Raw genomic sequence first — 15,159 nt, 5'->3', positions numbered from 1 at the left:
CTCCTGCACAATTTATGCATCTCCCTCCTCTTGCTGTTCTATTGAAAGCAGGTGCTGCAGTGACACATTTTAGAACTCATCATTCTATATATAAACCAGTGTGTAGCTACTCGCTCCCCAACCATCTTTAATTAGACAGAACCTTTAACAGCCCCCACCTACCCGAGAACCAGCACCTTGTGCCTCCTGTGATTCTTTACTCACAAGCAATAGCGATGCCAACCCTTAGGGTCCTGCCATTGACCTCTACTGTGTCCACAGAATAGAAAGGGCAGCTAATACTTTCCCATATATGTCAATATCCTACCCAGCATTTGAACATTCCTGGAACATCCCTCTAGGCTCCTTCTGCCTTTACCCAACATGCTTGGCCAGTGTAAACAAGGATACCAGGCAAATATCTGCAAAGCCACCTATATGAGTCCCGGCCAACAACACCGAAGCTTCGGATAATCTCCACTGTCCAATGTTTGTAATGGGATCTTGAGTGGTGACCACTGCCTGATATTGCAGGGTAATGCTATTCACCCATACTATATATATGTAAGAATCTCATCACTGGGCACCAGACCTCTGGGGACCCTATGACTTCCATGACCATAGGACTTCCATGACAACTGTCTTGTGTCGTGTCTAAGAAGTCCCATAGAAATGCAGGTAATCAGGGACACCTCCACTCTATTTGATATTGGGGTGGGTTTTGGTCTCCCCTTTTTCCAATTGTTGGGGGACCCATCAGTTGGGCCTCTAGCAATCTCACACTAAAACATTAGCCAAAAAGCTCAAGATTAGAGGGATTTAGGAGTAGGAAAATGTACTACTACCATTTATATATTATGTCATTATGGTCAATATGATAGAATTTATGATGGTCAAAGCCCAATGTGTACATGAGGTCCAAGGGCATGGTCACACAGCGGCCACCCTACATGGCTGATGTCCCATCCCAACAGCAGTGGCCAATGCCTGGACAGTTTAGCCTTGCTTCTAGGCTGACTATATATAGGGCAGATCAACTGTTGAGTACCCATTGCCAAAAGGTAAAAGCAATGAGTAAAGTGACATGGTATGGGTTGAAGACCAGCATTTAAGATCAGTTGACTTAGGGGGTTCGTTGATTATGCAAATTTTAGCCATTTTACATTGCAGTGTATAAGCCAACAGTGACTCCATGGAGGCTAATCCATTGTGAGTACATCCGGAGGGAACACAACTTTCAGCTGAGTATAAGATTATAACTTCCATTAGGTGGGTTGAGCCTCTTGCCCCAGGGCTGCACCACCACAGGAAGAAGGGGGCAGTCATCTATTTTGCCCATCTGGGAGGAGTTTTCTGTATATGTGCTTTCACACAGCACTGGCCGGACTATAGATATGGTCTGTATCCCAGGACATTGTTTACCAGATGTGAATAAATGATGTTCAATTAGTATAATGCTGTAAGCTATATGAGTATAACTGTGTGACATATAGGGTTATACTCTATTCTTACCTTGCACTGATGAATGCTAACAAGCCTAAGGCTGCGTTCACATGTTCTGGTTGACATGCATTTAGAAAGGCAAGTCAACCAGAGCGGCGGAGAGGCTTGGCCCCATCGCACTGAAACACATGTAATCGGTAAGGAGCCCTTACTGTTACATTACACTATTTTATGTATTATTTAATGGATGATGTTGTTTTTATACTACAATATTGTATACAACACTTCATTTCGTTCTGGAAGACTCCCTGGAGGATCTGCATTAGAAAGCTGAGGCTGAGCCTTGGGTTTGTGCCATGGCTTGGCATGTGTACCAGCCTCATACAATGGGACATATCCCCGTGTGACCACCTGCCATGTTCCAGAGTTGCTTCTACAGGAAAATCGGACAGGGCATTTTTTTTGCTCTCACAGATGGAAAAATTGAGTCTCTGTCTCAACTGTCTATTGAAGTGAGGCAGATTTTTAAGATTGTCTCAGAATTGGCTGACCTGAAATATATACCAGATATTTTACCACCACAGATATTAGGGGTTACAAATATTTTACAACCCCTGGAGGACATCATAGAACCTTTCATAAAACTCAACATTATGGGGGTCATTTACTAAGGGCCCGATTCGCGTTTTCCCGACGTGTTACCCGAATATTTCCGATTTGCGCCGATTTCCCCTGTATTGCCCCGGGATTTTGGCACACGCAATCGGATTGTGTCGCATCGGCGCCGGCATGCACGCGACGGAAATCGGGGGGAGTGGCCGAGCGAAAACCCGACGGATTCGTAAAAACCGCCGCATTTAAAAAAAGAAATGTGTCGCTTGGGACGCGCTTACCTTCACTTGCTCCAGCCCGATGAACTCCAGCGCGTTCAGATGCTTTTCAGCGCAGCAGTGCCACCTGGTGGACGGCGGAGGAACTACCTTGATGAATCCTGGCCGGACCCGAATCCAGCGCAGAGAACGCGCTGCTGGATCGTGAACGGACCGGGTAAGTAAATCTGCCCCATTGTGCTCATTAAAATGTATGATTAAATAGACAAGTAGGTGGTACCAATTAGGGAGAGTGCCTCTACACCATTGTACAATCAACATAAGAACACACCTCCAACCGGTAACACAAACAATTGGCAATTTATTCATAACTTTCTATAATGAATAATAACGGGTACAGTTTTCTCTGAAAATCTTCCTAATTGTATGGTATTCAATGTTCTTTATATTTGTCTCTTGTGTTGCAGAGTGACAGGAGGGGAGTTATTTGAGGATATTGTGGCAAGAGAATATTACAGTGAAGCTGATGCAAGGTGGGTACCCCCCCTGACCTAGAGTACCCTTCCTCTGACCCCTCATCCCTACCCCCTTCCAGCCAATTTCCCAATGACTTGTGTAGCTCTCATCAATCACACACATATCTCCTGAAGAGAAAGGACAGCAAAACCAAGTTATATCAGAACGTGTTATCCATTTAAAGGGCTGTATTGCAACTTTTTGGGGGTGTCCGATTCGACAATATACAGCCAAAGGCATGCAAGAAATCAGGATTTCTCTGTATCTAGGTGCCTACAGATTAATACTGGGGCCAAACACTCAGCTTTTGGTACATATAATAGAAAGTGGGAATTATCCTATAAATCTGTTTTGTTGTTGTAGCAAGCGGAGTCCATTTGCCAATTTTTCTCGGCCCTATAAGTCAATGCTGATTTTCGTGAAAACTGGAAACACTCAAAAATAAGGCAAAATAAGCTCTCGCTCCCGATTTTTTTTTTATCTGCACTAGATTTCATACACAAGGTTCTTTTTTGAGAATGTTTTTGCACTCCCAGTGATAATCAGCAAAGCATGCTGGGACTTGTAACTTGTAGAGAGCATCAGGCAGCCTGTGTATAGTGCGTAGTCCCTGTATAGTCCTGCATGCCGCCCTTATTCTAATGTGATGTTTTGTGATGTTAAGACACTGTGTTTTCTCCTCTTGTCCCCTTCTCCCTTTTCTCAATCTGTTTTCTCCCTCCGTCTCTCCTCCCTTCTTGTGAAATACTGGTCGTGTGTATACTGTTGTTACCACCATGCGTATTCCCGACTGTACGGTCTGCCCACCATATCATCACTATGCCCCCCCCCCCCCCGCAACAACCCTCATTTACCAAATTCTCCCTACCACCTCCTCTCCTATGCCCATCATTATTACTACCCTGCTTCCCTTCCCTATTCATTACAACTACCCAAATGTCATCTGCTTTCTATGCCCAATGTGCGCCCATAATTGTACCCTCTCATTCTCCTCCTGTACCCTGTGGGTCTGCTGGTTTTGTTTTACAGTCACTGTCTCCATCAGATATTAGAAAGTGTTTGTTTCACACACTCCTGTGACATTGTGCACAGGGACTTGAAGGTTAGTATTCCTTGAAGGGGGAGTGGGGTGACATGGCATGGGGTTCCCAGGTGAGAACTGGCACATTGTGGGCATTGTCTGCACCCTTCACCTCCCTATACCATCTGGCTCTGGAGACGCAGTGCATGGGGAGCGAGGGAGGGTGATGCAAAGTGATGACAGGAATGTGCATCCAGGTGGGCATGAAGGGGTGCCGCCAAAAATTGCTTAAAGCGGCAAGTGATGTATGCACCTATACCCACCTAAGTGTGCGCTGGGCACTGCCCTGGCGGGTAGAAGGAACTGAACCAAACATACATATATTGTAGGCTCTTTGGATAGGATGGAATATGTCATGTATGAAGATGGAGCGTGCACCACTCTATGTATCACCTCCGCATCCCGCACTACAGGCCAACGTGGGATGATGAGACTTGCAATGTGATCTAGAAGTCTGATTGTTGCGTGGTCGGCCATGTTTTTACCAAATTTCATCAGGAATCTACCAATACTGTACCTAAGAATCTTAAAATCCAAAAGATACTGGAGACTCATCACGGAGACAAAATAGAAAAGGGCTGTGGTATCAGATACACTGTATATTGTAGTAATCCCTACCGCAACAGTGTGCAATATAGTAACAATGCTATAGCACCCCCTATCCTATTACACAAGGTACTACACTGACTAGTCCTGCAATATATGTATGTTTCCATGGTATGAATGAGATGTGTCCAGCACAATACTCTCTGTTTATTGCCACCTGTTTGTTACTTACTTTTCTCCTCTGTCCCTGCAGTCATCTTCTCTTCCAGCTGTTTCTCTCTTTGCCCTTCACCCAGTTTTTTTCTGCCCAATAAACAGAGAGTCGTCGATACCTTATATATCAAAATAAAGAAGTACAAGTTCCAGCATGCACAGCTCCGTGCACCTGCACATGGGGATGGATAGCACTACAGAGTATTGCACAGCCTGCGGTGTGATGCTCTGCAGACAACCTGCATGATATGCACTGCATCCTATAGACGCATATCTAGCCTCTCTTCTCCCTCAATTTTTAACCCTCCTCTTCTTCTCCCAGTCCATTTTCTTTATTCTGTATCTTTATTGCTCATCTTCTCCCCCAGATCCCTCTTTGCACCCCCCTCCGCAGTCCCTCTCCTCCTCTCCGCTTTGTGTTTCTTCTGCTTGTTTTTTGCTCTCTTTGGCACCTATTTTTAGTCTCTCTCCTCCTCCATCTGTCTCTTCTCTGTCCTCCCCCTCCTGTGCTCTCTCCTGTCTCTTCCATGTGTCTCTCAATTAAAATATTCTCTGTCCTGTACCCATCATCATCATCACCACCGCTGCAAGTGTCTCTACTCTCCGACCGAACTCTGCTTAAAACTTAAGGTCAGGGACCAGAGGTCAAAAAACTTTTTATATTAAGTTCTATCACACGCACATCTATCTATCTCATATCTATCTATCTATCTATCTATCTATCTATCTATCTATCTCTCTATCTCATATCTATCTATCTATCTATCTATCTATCTATCTATCGCATATCTATCTATCTATCTATCTATCTATCTATCTATCTATCTCATATATATATCATCTCTTTTATATTATCCAACTATCCATCTATCATCTATCTATCTAATAAATGAAATAAACAGCAGCACAGTCCTTTGATAAAGCAAAAAAGACCTTAGGGTGCGATTGTGTACTCTCACCAACAAGAGTCCATGAGTATCAAAAGGAAAAACGGCAGCACTTCATTATAGTGATACAAATGGTGTTTATTCCACCCTCTGCAACGTTTCAGCTGTATCCCAGCCTTTGTCAAAGGCAGTGCTCCCGTTTTTCCTTTTCTATCTATCTATCTATCTCATATCTATCTATCTATCTATCTATCTATCTATCTATCTATCTATCTATCTATCTATCTATCTATCTATCTATCTATCTATCTATCTACCTATCTATCTATGTATCTATCTATCTATCTATCTATCTATCTATCTATCTATCTATCTATCTATCTATCTATCTACCTATCTATCTATCTATCTATCTACCTATCTATCTATCTATCTATCTATCTATCTATCTACCTATCTATGTATCTATCTATCTATCTATCTATCTATCTATCTATCTATATCATATCTATCTATCTCATATCTATCTATCTATCTACCTATCTATCTATCTATCTATCTATCTATCATTTTCCTCTGTCTAGTTTTAGGGTTTTACTGATACTGTTGCTGTTACCTTTACATATCTTTGTGTAGTAAAAGCAATTACTTCTTCTTACAACCCCATGAATTATTACTATGTTGTCCAGTCGGAGGCAGGTGAATTTGCGCTGATGGAACTTGGTACTACACAGGTTTTCAGGGGACAAAAAAGTGAATGGAGTCACGTGAAAACTTTTGTTCCGGCTACGAGTAACATGCTTACAGCCCTGTGTGTCTTTGTGATCCCTGTTCTTTGTAAGTCTGGCCTGTGTTAGTCTTTTATGTGTTGCTTCAATCTTAAAATAAGAAGCTATAGTTTCTAAAACTAAAATGTTGAAAATATTGTCCTGGCTAGATCTTCAACTAGGTTGGGGCTCAGTGTGATACATGGCTCTAGATCTCCTGCATATTTGATAAATAGTTTAATAAACCTCTGTTTCAGCCACCACTAGGGGGGGATTATATGATGCGCTCAATGTTGTATCTGTATTCATTGGGCTCCCCCTAGTGGCCACTGCTGACAGGCAAAACATGTATAATTCATAATTGGAAACATTGGACCTTAAGTGGACATTCTCCGTAACTCCCCTACTAGACAAGAGAAGCTGCCACCCTATAGGAAGAAGAATTATTAGGACTTACATTACTGAATCCACCATTGCCTATGTCTTACATTTTATCCTATTGGTTTTATTGGTGTTTTTTTTACCCTAGTCCAATAATGTAGGACACACTTATGGTATGGAAAACATACCACACTTATTTACACCTGGACAGTGTCACAAAGTTTTTGGGCAAATATGATGTGTGGAACTTTTTGACATTCTTTGACAAAAATTTGGTAAAAGCTAAATGAGGGACCATACAGACATACGTGTTTACTGTTTACTGATACAAGGAATACATTAAGTGTGGGCCATATATATATATATTTTTTTTTTTTGCTTAAAAAATGTTCTGTCGCACCTTTTTTCAATCTAGCTTGCTTATTGGTCCCAAATGAGATGTACTTTGTAGGGGAATACTTGGGACAAATTAGGCACAAATGAATCGGCCGCGCAACAATTCAAAACACGTTTAATAAGGCAAAAAAACAACAAACATAAATTACGAGACACGAAAAAGAACAAAGGTGAACCTGGGACACATTATTATTAATGTCCCCCTTAGTGTGCAACACAATAAATTGTCAGTGAAACTAGAAAAGCATTAAAAGTATCGGGATCCAAATTGAGCAGCAAAAAAAAAAAACTGGCCTGAGTGTCTGAAAAGGAGCAAAATTGTGGCGCCGACACATCATACATAAGGTGCAGCTGGAGAAGGAAAAAAAGGGGCTGGCAAAAAATGTCGGAAGTCAAATGACCCCCCACTGTTCCTAATTATTGGGAACAGGGGTGTAAATAGTACCCACCAGATCCCATTAGCAAAATTCTGAATGAGGCCCCTACTCCATGATGCTTAAAATAGAAGTATAGATGATACACCCAGTGATGTCATAGCATGGGATAATACACACAGTCATATCACTGTACAGGGCGCACACACACGGTTATTACAGTAATAAAAAAGCAGGAATATCACAGTTAGGAAATTTTTGCGTTGTTAAAATCTGAGGCCTACTGAAAATTGAAAGGAACATACCCCTCCCCCATCTCTTGGGTGGCAGAGACAAACAATAAAATTTAAGATTTTTTTTTATTTTTGTCACAGGGCAAGAGGGAAAGAAGACAAATCTCCTTTATTCCTGCTTATTGTTCAATTTGCTATGTGGAATTGTTCAATTTAGAAATCTTGGAATATTTTGAGTTACATAGGGGTTCACTTTTAGGAAATAATCTTTATTGTTTGTGTAATGAAAAGTTATACAGTTTTCCAATAACCTTTCTGTATCAATTCCTCACAGAATTTTTTTTATCACAGCTTGTTGTCATTCTATAGGAAGCTTCATTCTTTACTTCATAGGGATAATAACTGTCTCTGGTCATGAGATGTCACACAGGTGCCCAGCTCATTATATCCCTGGTCATGTGATGTCACACAGGTGCACAGCTTGTTATATCCCTGGTCATGTGATGTCACACAGGTGCACAGTTTGTTATATCCCTGGTCATGTGATGTCACACAGGTGTGCGGCTCATTATATCCCTGGTCATGTGATGTCACACAGGTGCACAGCTTGTTATATCCCTGGTCATGTGATGTCACACAGGTGCACAGCTTGTTATATCCCTGGTCATGTGATGTCATATAATGACCTGTGCACCTGTGTGACATCACAAGACCAGAGATATAATGAGCCATGCACCTGTGTGACATCTCATGACCAGGGATATGAGCCGTGCACCTGTGTGACATCCCATAACCAGGGATATAATGAGCTGCTCTCCTGTGTGATATCACATGACCAGGGATATAATGAGCTGTGCTCCTGTGTGACTTCACATGACCAAGGCTATAACAAGGCATGCACCTGTGTGACATCACATGACCAGGGATACAACAAGCTGTGCACCTGTGTGACATCACATGATCAGGGATACAACAAGCTGTGCACCTGTGTGACATCACATGACCAGGGATACAACAAGCTGTGCACCTGTGTGACATCTCATGACTAGGGATATGAGCCGTGCACCTGTATGACATCTCATGACTAGGGATATGAGCCGTGCACCTGTATGACATCACATGACCAAGGCTATAACGAGCTGGGCACCTGTGAAGAATTGATACAGAAAGTATATTGGAAAGTTGTATAGCTTTTCATTGCCCAAAAAATTTACTTTATTTGCTAAAAGTGGACAACCCCTTTGTATGTAGGAGTCAGATTGTACATTACCGCCATATTGTGTCTCAATTAAAGATTGCAAGTGAATGTTTATGGAAAAATCCCATCCTGGTTGTAATACAAGGGTTGTTCCCCATCCTTTGCAATGGTTGATTTTGGTTGGCAGGCATCCCCTCCCTCCCCTCCTGCCCTCCCCCTCCTCCATCAACTCGCAGGGAGCGCACAGACCTTACTAACGCCCCCCCTGCTGTTTGCACGCAGTCATTGCATCCAGCAGATTCTTGAAGCAGTCCTCCACTGTCACCAAATGGGGGTTGTCCACAGGGACCTGAAGGTGAGTTGTGTATCCCCCATGCCATCTTCTTTATCATACGCATGTCAGGCTTGACGTTGGCCATCTCTCCTTCAGTACAGCGCCTTGGAGTGCCCCCTGCATGCTGGTGACGACGTGTGTCTGGCTTACACTGTGGATGGTGGTTATCATGGCATGTGAGGTTGGGGGCTCTAACTTACCTGGGGCTGGGTGCATGGCATGCTGTGGAATATGGGATATTTTTATGTTTCTGTGTGCCAATTCTTTTATGTATACACTTTTTATACCTGTACGTAAAGGATAACAAATCTGTCTCTATTCACACCCTCATTCTCCCAATGTTCTCCATCCTTTCCGAACTTCCCTTGCTCGCCAATGGTATGCTCACCATCTCTCCTATGCTACCTGTCCTACCAGAGGTGCCCAACCATCTCATAGAGTTATGTTGGGCATAGTAACCAATCCTTATCATCGTTAATGGGCAAGAATAAAATAGGCGGTTTTAACCCTTTCATAATTGTCCTCAATCGTGTCCCCGATGACCCCCTAACAGATATGTACAATGCACAGTCCTCACTATGCCCATGGTGCTTGTTGGCATAATATGGCCTCCTCAACCCTTACTAGATATGAGTTTCTTGTGGAACATCAGGTAGAAGAGATGGAGACCATGCACTGAAATAGAGATAAGGTGACCAGACCTCCTTATGGGAAGGTTTCATTGGAAACCAAAGCAGCCTCAAGCTGTTCAATATCATCTTTCATCCTTGGCTTCAAGTCTGGTTAGCTTTACCCGAGGCCACCACAATCCACCCTGAGTGACTTTACCTGCGTGCTATGACTAGTCCTGGACTGTCACTACCTCTAACCACATCTCTGTTAACAACAGCCAGAAAACCTTCTCCTTGCCAGCAAATGCAAAGGAGCGGCGGTCAAGCTGGCAGACTTTGGCCTGGCCATAGAAGTGCAAGGAGATCAGCAGGCCTGGTTTGGTAAGTTCACGCATCCTTAAAATCACATATTTAGTAATCTATTTATGAATGAAATAAATTGTAATTTGCTGGTAATAAAAATCTCTGTTGACTTTGTCTTGCTAGCAAGATGGACTGAGACTAATTGAAGGGTCAGATTACAGCTTAGCACAGAGATCTATGGAGAGGGGAGGGGGAAGAGTCAGAAAGGTTTCTCTTTTATCTATTCACAGAAATTCTGCTCACTACTTATCTGTCCATAAATGTATTCATTTATTTCTGAATGAAATCCATTGTAATTCACTGGTAATAAAAATCTCTGCTGACTTTGCCTTGCTAGCAATATGGACTGAGACTCCCAGAAGGGTCAGATTACAGCTAAGAGTGATCTATGGAGAAGGGAGGGGGAATAGTCAAAAAGGATATAAATATGAGGCTTATATATTATCCCGATTGCTCTATTCACGGCAGTGCTTCTCTGTTAGGTCCTGTATAAACATGCTGATACTTCTTAGTGAGACAAAGAGATTTAGAAAGAAGATTTCCCCTCCATTATCTATGTGCAGGGTACAGGCGACCCCATAGCAGCTAGTCTCCAGTGCTGGTAAAAAATAGAGCCTACACAGGAGAAAATTTACAAAAATACAATCCACAAATGACCCAAAATAGTGTTATTCCTTATGTCTGTACATTGTACTATTGATTTATGCAAAGTTCTTTAAAAGTTTAGTCATCCTATGTTGGTCTCTTCGGCCTTATCGTTTTCCTAGTCTCTACAGTAGCCCAATAATGATAGTAATTGCTGCCAGACAGGTGACTACCCTTTTAATCTGCCTTAATCCTTAGGGTGAGTTCACACGTTGCAGTTAAAACTGCATCGCAATCAGCTTTGAGGTGGTTTTAGGTGCAGTTTTGTCAATTGAACAGGTTAAAGACATGAACTGAACGAGTGAATTTGATTTTGAAGGGGAAACCTGCTCCACAAATGTCACTCACCCATTCAGTTAATGTCTTTCACCTGTTCAATTGACAAAACTGCACCTAAAACCACCTCAAAACTAATTGCGATGCAGTTTTAACTGCAACGTGTGAACGCACCCTGAATTTGCTCAAAGTTATTTAGATAAAATTAGGCTGTTTGTGTTCATGTCTCTGACACTATAAAATATCTTCAATACAGCAGTATGAGCGTATACGTGACCAAGTCCCCTGGCACGCAGCGCTCTGTATAAGCTGCTGGCAGCTGGAGGTAGGGACTGGCGCTCATTCTGTTCTTTCTGTGCCAGGCTTTGCTGGAACCCCAGGGTACCTGTCCCCAGAGGTGCTCCGAAAAGAGGCATATGGAAAACCGGTGGATATTTGGGCATGTGGTAAGCTGACACAAGTTGCAATGACTGTGGTGTTATAATAGAGTCAGCCATATGGAGAGCGATCCCGCTTACATTTACTATTCAACACGTGTTTATTCAGAAGTGATCCCAATGTTTCCTGTGCCGTCATAGGAGAGGGTCCTGCACACTAAGGATTCAAGAAATGAACACTATTTATCTATCTATACATTATCTGTATACAGTATATCATATCTACCTAGCTCACAATTAAAGAGCAACAGTACCTAAAGAGTAATACCAGTTAAACACCCCAGAGGATGAATACTTACATCTATCTATCTATCTATCTATCTATCTATCTATCTATCTATATTGAAGAAGAAGCAGCACTCCGGTGGTGAATCAAAGCTGGGTGATCTTTATTTCAAGGGTGCAACGTTTCGGTGTGTCCACCTTTTTCAAGCATTTTCTTGCTTGAAAAAGGTGGACACACCGAAACGTTGCACCCTTGAAATAAAGATCACCCAGCTTTGATTCACCACCGGAGTGCTGCTTCTTCTTCTTCAATATATCAAGAATCCTTGCCACGGATTGCGGATCTTGCACCCGGCTACATAGGTTGTGCTGCCTTGAATCTCCTGCTTTTATATCTATCTATCTATCTATCTATCTATCTATCTATCTATCTATCTATCTATCTATAAAAAGGAAATTGCGCAGCACACCAGGTTGAGTGAAAAAAAGTTTTTTTGTGGTTTATTCCATATTCAATAACGACAGCGACGTTTCGGCTACCAGTAGCCTTCCTCAAGCTCAGGCCTGGTAGCCGAAACGTCGCTGTCGTTATTGAATATGGAATAAACCACAAAAAAACTTTTTTTCACTCAACCTGGTGTGCTGCGCAATTTCCTTTTTATATATCACCAAAGGACTTAAAGCCCAGTCTTTAGAAGCTTGCACCCACCAACAGATCCTTGAATGTGCTGCTTGGACTTTCTATATGTATCTATCTATCTATCTATCTATTTATCCATCCTTCTATTTATGGATGGATAGATGAATAGATTAAAGGCTGTATCAATATATATCAAATCTACCTGTTTTAGGCCCAAACCAGGAAACTTCTACACTGCGAACTCCAGCGAACTGCTGAAAAAAGGCGCAAAAAATTGTGCAAATGAGCACAAAAAGTCACTAAAAAAGGCGCCCCATAAAAATTACCCCCATAGAGTATGATCAGTTGCACACCCCAAAGTATCTCATCTATCTACCTACATTATCTATGTATCTACAAAGCAAATAGAAATGACAGCGAGTTTTGGTTAAAAACACTGAGAAAATCACAAGGTTTCGGCTCCTATAAGTGCTTGAGAACTTAGCGTATTGAATAAACGCCAAGTTTTTGTAATTCACTTGTGATTTGGAGTGCTGCATACCTCTTCTTTAAATATTTCAGAGAGACCCTTTCGCCCAGCCTCATGTCAGCGCGCACCCGTTTGTATTATCATACTATGCTGCTTGAAGTTTCACGTTTCCAAAAGAACGAGGCAGCTCTCCAAGTTCTTTAGATAAGCCAAAAAGTGTGGGCTACTCTATTTACCCCTGGCGCAATGTTTCAAGGCTATCCAGATTGCTGGACCCAATGGTCTGATATGGGTGGTTTATACAAGACTAGGCTATGGTGCGCCCCCTTAATGGCGGACATCATCTATGTATATAGGTTTGACGTCCAGATCTGGTTATAGTCCATTGTAAAGTCGTGTATTTTGTGTTCTGTGAACAGGTGTCATTCTATATATTCTTTTGGTTGGATATCCTCCATTTTGGGATGAAGATCAGCACAAACTCTACCAGCAAATTAAAGCTGGGGCGTATGATGTGAGTTTAACCTTTTACCTCATGTGTCTTGTACAATACTCCGCAAGAACCGCAAGAAGACACATAATCACAGACGATGTGTGAAGATCATCCACATCTTTCTTTGTAGTTCCCTTCTCCAGAGTGGGACACGGTGACACCCGAGGCTAAGAATCTCATTAACCAGATGTTGACCATTAACCCTGCCAAGCGTATCACCGCACATGAAGCTCTCAAGCACCCATGGGTCTGCGTAAGTCGTGCCAATATGTGCCACACTGTATCGCTTCTCTATACATAGGATGATATGGTTTATTAAGGGCATCTCATGTGATTGTAACTCTTTGCTCTACATAGCAACGCTCAACTGTGGCCTCAATGATGCACAGACAGGAGACCGTGGAGTGCCTGAAGAAGTTCAACGCCCGCCGGAAGCTGAAAGTGAGTACAACCTGTATTAAATGTGCTGTTCGGTCTCTTTTCTTCAAGGATGTTCCATTAATTCACATTATGTGCACTCCATAGGGGGCCATTCTAACTACAATGCTGGCAACAAGGAACTTCTCTGGTAAGTTATTGCTCACCTAGATCTAAGTAGCTGAAGCTGTGCTATAGAATTATTAAGGAATAGATGCCAATGTAATTCCCCGACAAGTACTAAAGATCCTTCTCTGGTATACCCAGTACAATGCTCCGCAGATTATATGCCAATTACACTACAGCATCATACACTGCAGAGCCCATAGTGCAGTGGTGGCGAACCTATGGCACGGGTGCCAGAGGTGGCACTCGGAGCCCTTTCTGTGGGCACCCAGGCCTTCACCCCAACACAGAGTTTGCCAGCTAGGACTAAAGGCTTTCTCCTGTGATCCAATACAGCGCTATTTGGCTTCCAGGACTAAAGGAGGAGCAAGAAGGTGTGGATAGAGATGGATTGTTATTGGAGCTCCTGCTCCTGCTCTGGGTCCTCTGATCCCAGCAGGGACCAATCAGTTACTGCTTAAATTGTCCTGTTGGCACTTTGCGACATATAAGTGTGTTTTGGTTGTAGCTTCGGCACTCTGTCTCCAAAAGGTTCGCCATCACTGCCATAGTGATATAACCAGTGCTATATACACTGCAGAGCCCATAGTGATATAACCAGCGCTATATACACTGCAGAGCCCATAGTGATATAACCAGCACTATATACACTGCAGAGCCCATAGTGATATAACCAGCGCTATATACACTGCAGAGCCCATAGTGATATAACCAGCGCTATATACACTGCAGAGCCCATAGTGATATAACCAGTTCTATATACACTGCAGAGCCCATAGTGATATAACCAGTGCTATATACACTGCAGAGCCCATAGTGATATAACCAGTGCTATATACACTGCAGAGCCCATAGTGATATAACCAGTGCTATATATATACACTGCAGAGCCCATAGTGATATAACCAGTGCTATATATATACACTGCAGAGCCCATAGTGATATAACCAGTGCTATATACACTGCAGAGCCCATAGTGATATAACCAGTGCTATATATACACTGTAGAGCCCATAGTGATATAACCAGTGCTATATATATACACTGCAGAGCCCATAGTGATATAACCAGTGCTATATACACTGCAGAGCCCATAGTGATATAACCAGTGCTATATATACACTGCAGAGCCCAGAGTGATATAACCAGTGCTATATATATACACTGCAGAGCCCATAGTGATATAACCAGCGCTATATACACTGCAGAGCCCATAGTGATATAACCAGTGCTATATATACACTGCAGAGCCCATAGTGATATAACCAGTGCTATATAC

General features: G+C 42.5%; 1 protein-coding gene across 24 annotated transcripts in view; it reads left to right on the top strand.

Annotated features, from left to right (window-relative positions):
- CAMK2B (calcium/calmodulin dependent protein kinase II beta) overlaps window positions 1-15,159 on the top strand; it is a 96,100-nt gene that overhangs the window by 55,896 nt on the left and 25,045 nt on the right. For 19 of the 24 annotated variants that reach the window (XM_072149009.1, XM_072149033.1, XM_072149021.1 and 16 more), the window contains 8 exons: window positions 2,720-2,785; window positions 9,127-9,199; window positions 10,068-10,170; window positions 11,436-11,519; window positions 13,264-13,358; window positions 13,468-13,590; window positions 13,695-13,778; window positions 13,863-13,905. In XM_072149009.1, the coding sequence (XP_072005110.1) occupies window positions 2,720-2,785; window positions 9,127-9,199; window positions 10,068-10,170; window positions 11,436-11,519; window positions 13,264-13,358; window positions 13,468-13,590; window positions 13,695-13,778; window positions 13,863-13,905 (671 nt within the window). Of the gene's footprint in view, window positions 1-2,719; window positions 2,786-3,797; window positions 3,871-9,126; window positions 9,200-10,067; window positions 10,171-11,435; window positions 11,520-13,263; window positions 13,359-13,467; window positions 13,591-13,694; window positions 13,779-13,862; window positions 13,906-15,159 lie in introns of all 24 variants that reach the window. The other 5 variants (XM_072149029.1, XM_072149017.1, XM_072149015.1 and 2 more) reach the window with 1 other exon arrangement.

This window comes from Engystomops pustulosus, chromosome 4 (genome assembly GCF_040894005.1).
Source record: "Engystomops pustulosus chromosome 4, aEngPut4.maternal, whole genome shotgun sequence".
NCBI lineage: Eukaryota > Metazoa > Chordata > Amphibia > Anura > Leptodactylidae > Engystomops > Engystomops pustulosus.
Note: the sequence above shows the minus strand (reverse complement) of the source record. Positions and strands in the feature narration are given on the sequence as shown.